Here is a 10,513-nt window from a genome sequence, read left to right as displayed (position 1 = left end):
AGAGGCACCCCATTTGTACTCATTCCGTGGAGCGAGTTATGAGGCTCGGGAGCCAACTGCATCTAATGGTGAGTCATGTCAGCAATTGCTCAGCAGCCAAATTGCAGCTGGCCTACTCAACCCACGGAGGAGATCCAGAAAAAGCCGTAAAGGTCAGAAAATCAATCGGCCAGCCGGCCAAAGCAACTAATTCATTTAAATCTAGCAAAATCTGAGAAAATCCCCGGCAACGACCTTCGGGATTTTAAGAGATTTCACGAATGTCAACCGAACGTTTCAACGCCAAAAGCGAAAGCATTCCGCCGGAGATGGGAGCGGACAGCCGGATGGTTGGATGCCGGACACGGAAAGGAATACGGCCGGGGCAGGGCCCCGCCCCCTGTTCCTGCCACCGCCCTAAAATTCCGGGCCACGTTAAGCTAAGCAAGCAAATCACCCGGCCGCGCCACCCGTGTGAGCTTTTGGCTAAAATAGTTGGCAACACCACATTAAACAATGATGCCCACAGGCGGCGAGAAAGAGACGGGGCTTGTGCGGCCGAAAGAGAGGCAGCATGTGAGTAGAACCAGAGGGCGATTGCTGCTGTGCGTGAGCGAGAAAATGAGGCAACAGCAAAAGTCGCAGAACTTTAGCAATTTGAAGCTAATATGTTGACAATCTAGCCAAGGAAGGAGCGGGGCAGGACGAGAAAAGGACGAGGACCAGTGGCACCATCTATGGTTATGTGTATTTAAGTCACTGCCAAAGCCGCGCTGAGAAAGGGGCTTCGAGGGGGTTGCGAGACGAGAAGAAAAGGACCTGCCAGTGATGATATCCACTCCCTGCGAATTTCGAATAAGAACTATCCAGGATATCCTTATCCTCATAATACATACTTTTTAAACGTTCTCGTGATTGAAATGTAGTAATTTAAATCACCCATAAAAATATATAAGATTTCTATGACAATAAGATAACATTTTTGCTTGGAATTTGGCCTTATATAGATAGACCTTTGTGACTCTCGTGATATTGTTTCGACTTTCACAATAAAAATAACATTATACTTGTCGCTTCGGTATAATAAACTAAATGTGAGGTATGGCATGGTTATCAAATTTCCTGACCGGAGACAACATAATTATTATGGAATAGATAGTGTCTAAAAGTCTAACGACGAAAATATATATTTTAGCCTCCTGAGGCCCAACAGTATCTTAACGTAATAATTGAAAACAAATACCGGATCGATACCTTTATTAAAATAGATTTATATTACTACTTTATTTAGGGTATTTAGTGTGCTTAGTAATATTTTTTTTAGAGATACTTCCTATAAACATGTCTACTTCTTGCTCACCTCTATGCTGACACATATTATTGACAAATTTCAGCGACTGAATGCGTGCTGTTGGTTTTTCTTACGCTCATATGAGTAACAACGCAAAGCTCCCAATAAGGGGGGCGGAGTGGGAGTGGCCGGCGGAGCAATCCGGGGACAACTCGTAAAAAGTGGATTTTACTGCTTAACTGTGGCACATCAAATGAAACAAATGGAAAACGCACACAACACAGCCACTGGAGTCACGAGCGGAAAAGCGGAAAAATCGGAGGCAGAGGAGATCGCACGAGCTTTCCACATAAATTCGCCCGTCTTTTTTTGCATAAATAAAATAAAATGCAATATTTTCCGCTGCAGCTGCAGGCGGCCCAAATCCCTCGCACAAAAGTCAGCAATCAAAACAGATTAAAATATGATTTGACAGCTACGAAAACAAATATAAATGCAGACTGCCACACAGTCATATGGATATGGATATTCATGTCGCGTTCGCATTCACTTGCAAGTTTCAGCCGATTTCAGTTGGCATTTCGATATTGTTTCCATATTTAACTAGAGCCCCCGTCAGGAGGCTCTGGCTCCGGCTCCGGATCCGGATCTGGATATATCTTCCTGCGAAGAGGTAAGCCCGCGATTGCGCGATTGCCGCGTGCTGGCATTTTTATCAAAGCGCCGCCGCTGCCTGATGCCTATTAAAAATTTAAATCAATTTTCAATATGGATTGCGCATATCCAGCGATATCTTTGGCTGACACTTTTGTTTTATTATTACAATACCCTCGATGCCAGTTAAGTTCCTATCGCGCTGCTCAGCCGAACTGTCACTGTTTGCAGCTCGTATCTTCGCAACGTATGGCGATATTCGCGGATTTGGCCGCTTTATGTTTTATGCGCCCAACTCTGGCCGGCTCCTACCCACCTGGTGGCCAAAAGCCATGTGATTGCAATTATCAGTTAATAAGGACGACTAACTGACCCAAAGCAGATTTGCTGCAATTAGCCAGGCCGCAGGATTCGCGTTCGCAGGAGTGCGTAAGTCGCCAAAGCCCGAAATGCCGGGCAATAATTAAATTATCATTAACGATGTCGGTTTAGCAGGGTCACATGAAACCCAGTTAAGCGGGCACTGTGAGGGGCGTTATAGAACCCCACCCCCTCACATGGAAACCAGAGGGGAAACTGTCCAGTTTGGGGGATCTTTATCAGGGTGACCCAATAATTATGACTTTAGTTGCAGTTGGGATATATCTAAACTGAGTGGTTATTTACTTTGAAATAGGTTGGGTTTTTCACTCATATTTGATATGAGATAGCTTAGATAATTTAAAATCAAATAATAATCATACAAATTCAAATAGCTTATATATCTAATGACGATAATAGTATTGCATTGCGAATTCTTCGCATAATATGGCTTTAAATATGTAACATCCACTCGTATTTCAAAAATCCTGAGCCCAACCGCAAATCACAGATTTGCGCAGTTTCGACCAACAAATTGGAAAATATACGAAAAGCAAACCGAAATGCCGCTAAATGGGTTCCGAATGTAATTGTATTTGCATTTGCATTGGGGCCGAGAGAGCACAACTGTACTTGGGGGCTGTGTGTGCTGTGCAAATCCACGCAAAATTCCCAAATTCCGGATGGGTTGGGTTCAAATCGGACCGAGAGGGTTGAAGTGTGCTTAAATTCTCATTAGACGCATTAGTGGCGTTGACCAGCTGCCACGCCCACCGCCCGCCGCCGCCTCTTTGCACCTGACCATGCCCGAAATTCAATAATAATAATTGATTGCTTATTACAAACGCACTGCATATGTGTCTCAAATTTATGTGGAAATTCGGAGGGGGAGTGGGTGGAGTTTGCTAATATTTACGCATTAGTTATTTGCCGATGGGCGGTGAACTCCCTGCCAAATCCACCCTGTAAATGCCAAATGACCAATGCACCTGTACGGCCCAAAATCATCATTAAAGTTTAATGTTTTCATTTCGGTTTGTGCACGCAGCAATTTTAATTATTAACTTTATAATTATGCAAAATCACGAATTACATTAGAATCACTTTGTTATGCCGATTTGGTTTACGGTCTCTTTGAGCGGTGAATCGAGTGAATTGCGAGCTGATGTGGCACTTCTAATCAAGATTCGGATGCCATTCCCCCCATTCCCCTCCTTCCATCAACTCGGCCACAATAATTAAGCCCTGTGGAATAATAAGCGAAAGCAATAATAACAGAAGTTTAAACTAAACGATTTTACAGACGACTATGGTCTCACACTATTAATATCTAAGGCTGATTACTTTTGGTAAGTATGATATTTTAAAATGAAAGTTAAATAATGCAGTTAATATTTATTTTATATGCAAAGTCTTGTTTTATTTTCAAGTCATTTGGCGCACTTTTTTAAGACTCTCATTGGAATAGTTCTCCTCCCAGTGGAATAGTTCTGGGAATGGCAGGCGTCGCCTTTGCGATAAGTGGAGCCTATAAAGTCAGCTCCACGATTTTTAAAGCTCCAGTTGAAGAAATTCCGCGTAATGACCCACAAGATCGCCGTAAAGTGGTTCCCTATTTTCCTCGTGCAGGAGGTACTGGCAGCTCAACAGCCAGCGATATCCAGATCCAGGAGCTTTTCACTGGAATCCATCCCCACCAATGTGCTGATCATCTCCAGCGTAGTCCTGATCACTTGTACTTGGATTGGCTGCGCCTACTTCATGGCCAATCGCCATCAGAAGGCGGTCCAGTATCTCCAGAGCCAACTTGACGAACTGTGGCTGCTGCAGGCCAAGCCCTCCGTTTGGCCACATGCTCCCTTTATCCCAAATTCCCGGGAGCAGAATCCGTCGGAGTATATTCCGCCTAGGGATCCAGAGGAGCAGGAAAAGGAGGCCGACGAGGCGCGGGAGAGGGCTGAAAAAGCCATGGCATTTTTGGAGACCTTAAACAAACATAAAGATAAAGAGTGAGATAAAACAGACTTTAAGTGGAATTATGAATTGGAGGAATTTTAGCTTAACATCCTTGCATATATATTAAAAAGGATATTATACTTAACCACATTAGTTTCCAATTATTTGTTTTAGTAGTATTAAAATTCTTGTTGCAGTTAGCACTGACTTAGCCTTAAATTTATTTGAGTACCCTCAAAATTCATGCTATTCGACGTGTGGCAAAAAGTGCAGCATGATAGGCAGTATGTTGACCCTGGGCTGCCTTCTGGCCCAAGTTATCCCTCGGATTCGGGGGCAGTATGCGGCGGTGAACTGCTCGGATCCCCGGATCGAACTGACGTCCTGTGGCCGCTTCAGTCCGAACGGGTGCTGTGCCAAAGGATGTGTGAGGAATGTGCGCGGAAGGTGCGTCCAGGAGCAGTGCACCGCATCCTGGAGCGGCTGGCTCCAGAGGCCAGTGACCATGAGCTGCTACTTCCACTGGTTCCTGCTGATCTTTGCCGGGCTCATCACGGCCCTCATGCTGGGCCTGGTGGCCTGCAACGCGGCCTGTGAAATAAGGCGCTACCTTCGACAGCGGAGAGTCCAGCGGTTCAGGCGCTTCAGGGACCTGAGCGGAGTCTCCATTGGATCCACTCAGTGCTAGAGCACGTGTGAGCATGAGGTCCTTGGGCTGAGGGGCTGGGAATCAGGAAGGAAGTGCAGAGGGATTTACCATAATCTGCAATACATTAGCGGCAGCTTTGCTCTGGATTCCAATTCAATTCTTCGGGTATCTCCGGCCAAAGCCATGTAAATTACGATTCGCCACCTCGGAAATCCTATTAGTAGTTAAAACCTGATTAGGAAATACTTGCGGCCGAGCCTCGGGCTCACATTTGCTGAAAGCAAATAATAATAAATGGCTCTCACATGCGAGATACTTTGTGGATTGGATACATGCCCTCCAGGGTGACACCTCCTCCGGAGCAAGTCGAAGGTGGCGTGGAATTCAGATGGCTGTGGAGTCGAGTCAAAGGTGCAATAACCCAACCGAACGGGGCACATAAAACTAAATGGCTGCGGGTTGCGTTGCCAGTCCTCGAAGTCCTTCCCAGACCCCGGACCCCTGTGCCGGATCACCAGCTCCCTCCTCTGCGGATTCAGTAGCTATTGCGGTGGAGATAACAACCATAAGGGTACACCCGAGGACACTCACAGAGGAACGGTGCAAATAGGTTTGTGAAAGTGTATATTTTGTCACAGCTTCTTTCTGTTTTAAGTGAGTGAGACTATTAAAATCGGGTAACTAAAAATTTTATTGAAATTTTTAGTCTTTAGTCTCTAGTCTATTTCACATTTAAAACCCCTCTGCTTCCTAATAGTTCTTCGTTTTTTCATTTCCCCTGCTGTTCAGCTTATGTGTGCGGATATAAATGTATATATTTTTAGTATAACTGAAAGTCAGTCAGGCATGCAGCCAAAGCTAAACGCGCTGCCAACCGCGCAGAAAATGAAATGGAAAATATTGGCGGGAAGGGGAGCTGGAAAAGCGGAAAATAAAAAGGAAATAAACGAGCCAAAAAGGAAAAGCTTTGCGAAAAGGTTGCCCATGTGTGCGGGGGGAATGGGGGGTGGCATGGGGTCCCGGGTAGCAGATTTAGAGGTTGCTTATGTGTGATTTAGTACAGCATGCGCGAATATGGCGGCGATAATTCTTTAAAAATTGGAAATTGTTTTCCAATCGATTTCGCATTTAGCCAAAAAGCACTCAACACAAAGACACAAAGGGCCGCCAACGAGTGTCTTTTATAAACTTGTGTAGTTGTTCGCTTTCGGATTGGCTGGGCCGCACAAGCGGCTGCACCCACACACGAGTGTGTATTTATATTTGATAAAAATGTATGAAAAATACGATATTTCGTTATTTTTCACCTGGCTGCAGCTTTGAAAAGGATTTGGCAGCTGAAATCATGGATTTGGATTTGGCTTTGCCATTGGCTTTCCGTGCAGTTTGTTTATTTCCCTGGCTTGTCAAGTGAAAAGCGTTTGAATGAATTTGAGAGAGGGAGAAAAAGGAGCATTTTGGCTGCTCAAAAATGTAGGGCAATTAAGTGTGAACAATAAGATTACAATATACAAGATAATAAGGGATATCCACTTAGATAATTCATTGAAATTCATTTGACACTAAGTATATGTCCATTAATTAATATAGGTAATTTCTGCTTGTGCACGGAGCAGAATCAAGGCTGGCCAACTGTTTTAACCACATCAACCGCCCATCCCCATTCAGCCAAGTTTATATAAAAGCGATTCTCATTTCTTGATGCCAGTAAGCAACCAAAACATTTGCTCGCATTGTGTGAGTCCTGTACAAAGGATACAATGGGCACAAAAGGTTAGATACACACACATAGCAGGGGGCGTGTTTCGTTTTTTTTTTTGGGGTGGACCCAAGGACCAAGGAGCGAAATGCGGGGAGTGGGCGATTCGTGACATATTTTATTTGCACAATGACAATACGAGTTACTCGACAGGGTCTAAAGGAGGCAGGGGTCGTGGCGGGGGGGGGGGGAGGGCAACCGCAACCCGCCATTACACAAACACACCCTCTTCCGTTTCCTCTGCCCTTCCACCCACACCAGCCCACAATTACAGTTGGAGTTCGAAGGGAGGCGGAAAGTGGGTGGGGAGAACAGAAGCAGTGGCGCACAAAGTAGTAAAATAAGTGCAAAGGATAATGCGAATTGAAATGACAAAACCCGGAATAATCATTGGCTCCACACTCTCGGAGATAACGAATGGGTGGGGTTTTCGAAGTGGAGGTGGGAAGGGGAGTCCCCGAATGGGGAACGCTGATAAGGGGCAAACCTTTTAGCGTTTTGCCGACGGCTTTCGCGCTCAGCTGCTTAAACATTTCATCAGCACCTAGACTGCTCCATAAAAAGTTAGTACGCAGATAAAACAAAAGTAAAGATGGCAGTGTATTAAATGGAATATTAATATTAAATATTAATATTAAACGGAGTATTACAAATCAGAAGAGGCGTTTATTACCAAGTATTTGTAGGCGGAATATAATTTTGATATTGACTAACTTTGAATGCACTTTAAATTCAACCAAGATGGCAATTCTACAAAATGAGGCAAACCATCAATCAACAGCTCCTTGGCCTTGATTTCTTCGGCTATACTTATGGCTCTTGGGGAAATTAAAATGTGCTCCTTTTGTTGCCAAGTCCCAGGATTGCGAAAGCCCCCACACACTGGCATGAAAATCAAATTGCGCGCATGACAATATTGTCAATTTTATTTGCCGCCATTTTTATTGCAATCTCGCTGCGATGTCCCCTTTTGCCGCGGACTATCCTATATTTTTCAGCTCCTTGTGCTCCGTCTATTCCTTCTATTCCCGGACGAGGAGGCCGGGCCTCGTAAAATATTTTTATGTATTTTTTATTTACCCGGGCTGCCATGCATGACCCCAATACGAGCTAGGGGGCCACAGGTCGGGGCCCAGGATGCGGAAGCCACTGCAATTGGTGGAGCAGCTCCTTGGCCCGCTTTTAATGTGCGCCATTTTATTTGCCACAAAACCGACACACGGCACCATTAAAAAGCCATAAGCGTTGAGCCCCGGCCTCTCTTTCCCACCCGGCTTTTCCTTTTGGCCGGACCCGCGTTTAGACGTTATTAGAAATCGCCACCACCTCACCACTCCCCCCAGTCGGGAAACCACCCACGCTTCGCCGACCTTCTTCTTGTCGGCCATAAACCGGGCAAACATTTTGATTACAGTTTTTATGATTTTTAGGTCAAAATTTGGCATCATAAAATGGCCAGCGAGTAAATTTGAAATGAATAAATAAAGGCCAGTCAAATATGAGATGATTTTATGGCCATCATTTTGTATTTGGTCATAAATGGGGTCGACCTGCAGATGGGACATTCGAATATTATTATCATCGTGTCTGGGCTTTGTTTATAGAGAGAGAAGAAAACACTGGCGCAATTACTCAGCTTTATATAGTTAATATATCAGGCCCATCTTAACGAGGCCCAAAGCTGCGGCAGTAAAGGCGGCTCAGGAATTGAAATTTAAATTGTCGGCGACTCATTAAGCCGAAAACCCTTTGTTTAAGCAGGTGCCATAGGCACAGATCCTCGGGAAGTAGAAGCGAAGGACCTGACATATGGCCCAAGTGAAAGTCAGTTAATGGGGATGGCTGGGGCGTGGCGTGGGGCCAATCCGAACCAGAACTGTGTGCCTGGCAGATAAGAGCGTCGAAGATTTATTGCCAACGCAATGAGTTAAGAAAGACAAGTACCTAAGGGAAAAATACAGCAGCCAAGATGGAGAACACGATGATGAGGATGATGATGATGGGAATGATGATAATCATCGAGTGACGTGTTTGCACGCTGCAAACAAAGAAGCGGACCAGCAGCAATAGTAATGATGAAGCTGCCGCATACTGACAAAGTAAATGATGGGGAATCAGCCAAGGGTCGGGGTCCCAAGTAAGACAAGTAGAAATAACTCGCCCCGCTGCTCGACTGGTTCTCTGATTGCCTCTACATGGCATGGCATGGTGGGGGCGCCAAGGATGGCACCAGATGGGGTGGGATCCAAGGGGGTATGGTATCCAACGGGGTGGGTTAGGCAAATAATGGCTGACAAAATGCGTCGCTCCCTAAGACAGTTTCAAGATGGCGCTTCTTTCGCGGGAGCTATCGAACAGTTTCCAGAGATGCGAAAGGATCTTCAGGTTGTATTGAATTGAAGGAAAATATTGTTATGCAACATTTGGTTACCTTACACAAAGGATTTTCTGCCCTATGGTAAGTATTTATTACATTCATTGCTAAAACTTACATTGGAAAATGTGTTTTTTTATATTCTTTACTTTATGAATTTCGTTAAACAAGACTTTTCGTCGTGAGTCACGCTGCTGTCGCCGCTGTGCTTCCCCCACCACCGACCCATGCAAATACATATATAATCATGCATATATATAGGAAGTTGATTTTAATTGCGGCTCATCCATTATGCGGCCTGTTGGGGCTGCTCTGCCCGGTTGACGGCCTGAGCTTGATTAACAATAATTAGGCTCGGCATTAATTACGCCGAAAAGTTAATTGCGCGAGTGAGTGTGTGCCGATAAAGTAATTCCAGATAGGGGAAAAAACTCCCCGAAACTCTCACATTCGCAAGCCATCTTGCGATTTCCAGGCACGCGGAACACAGCCCAGCACAGAAATGGGGACAATAATAGAGTTGCTAAAACAGCTGGAGCGCAACTTATTAACCCTTTGACGCCCCAGCAGGCCAAATCCACCCACGCACAGAGGCGGCAATAAAATCAATCTTATTAAAACATTAACAGCGGGCAAAGGGGAATAAAATAAATCAAATGGTCGCCGGGTCGCAGTTTAGCCCCCCTGCATCTCCCGCAATCGCCGAAATTGATGCTTAACGCAGCGGGAAATCCCATTTCCCCGATTTTCCCTTCCCTGGCCACTTTATTAGCCGCCTTCAATCAAGGCGGGCAGCATATGAAATTCAAATTTGATGCCCCGAACCAGGAAAACCAACCCCCCGACGCGGATGTCCTTTTATTATTATTTTTATTGTGCGGTGATTTTCCGGGGGGTTGTCACTTTGCGGGGTGCATATAAATGCGACATAATTTCGCCGTAATGAATAAATTGATGGATGGATCTTTTGGCACCAGGTCCACCTTGGAATTAAGCACTTGCTCGCTTTTGGGGGAGGAAAAGCTGCTTTAAATTAAGTCCCCATTCATGTGCCCGCCCCCCGAAAAAGGCGATTGGCATATATCGCCCCACCCCCGACGGCTGTAAATTACAATTTGATTTTTTAATGTTTCCATTTCCCACTCCACCTACGACGCGGCTTTCCCAGCGGGAAAAGCCATCCGTTATCCCAGCGGTTGACCGCAATTTGCCCTCGTAATTCATTATGCCGTCGCGTGGGTGCTTTTTTTCCATTATTTTTATTGTTCTTTTGATTCAATTTCTATAACTAGTAATGTTAAGTGTACAATTATTAAATAGTTTATATTTATACGGGGCTCTTTAGTGGGGATATACATGTACATGTACATATACATATACAGACAGTGTTGGTATATGCCATATGCGGATCTATACGACTAGACAACTCCTTAAAAACTGCTACGCTTGATATATAGTTTAGCTTTAGTGTTCTTTTTTGGCCTTAGCTGT

The 10,513-nt window shown here is 44.9% G+C and overlaps 2 protein-coding genes across 2 annotated transcripts; both read left to right on the top strand.

Annotated features, from left to right (window-relative positions):
- Positions 1-3,858: 3,858 nt before the first annotated feature.
- On the top strand, positions 3,859-4,349 carry LOC117144526. The gene has a single exon (XM_033309748.1). It carries the CDS (start codon positions 3,866-3,868, stop codon positions 4,295-4,297), a length of 432 nt encoding a protein of 143 aa, XP_033165639.1. The 5' UTR covers positions 3,859-3,865; the 3' UTR covers positions 4,298-4,349.
- A 100-nt stretch (positions 4,350-4,449) lies between these two features.
- Positions 4,450-5,561, top strand: LOC117144027. Its single transcript, XM_033308987.1, has one exon. The coding sequence runs from the start codon at positions 4,515-4,517 to the stop codon at positions 4,926-4,928; it is 414 nt and encodes a 137-aa protein (XP_033164878.1). The 5' UTR covers positions 4,450-4,514; the 3' UTR covers positions 4,929-5,561.
- The last annotated feature ends 4,952 nt before the right edge of the window (positions 5,562-10,513 follow it).

The sequence above is a fragment of the Drosophila mauritiana genome, chromosome 3R, assembly GCF_004382145.1.
Source record: "Drosophila mauritiana strain mau12 chromosome 3R, ASM438214v1, whole genome shotgun sequence".
NCBI classification, from domain to species: domain Eukaryota; kingdom Metazoa; phylum Arthropoda; class Insecta; order Diptera; family Drosophilidae; genus Drosophila; species Drosophila mauritiana.
This window is presented reverse-complemented; position numbering and strand designations above follow the sequence as displayed.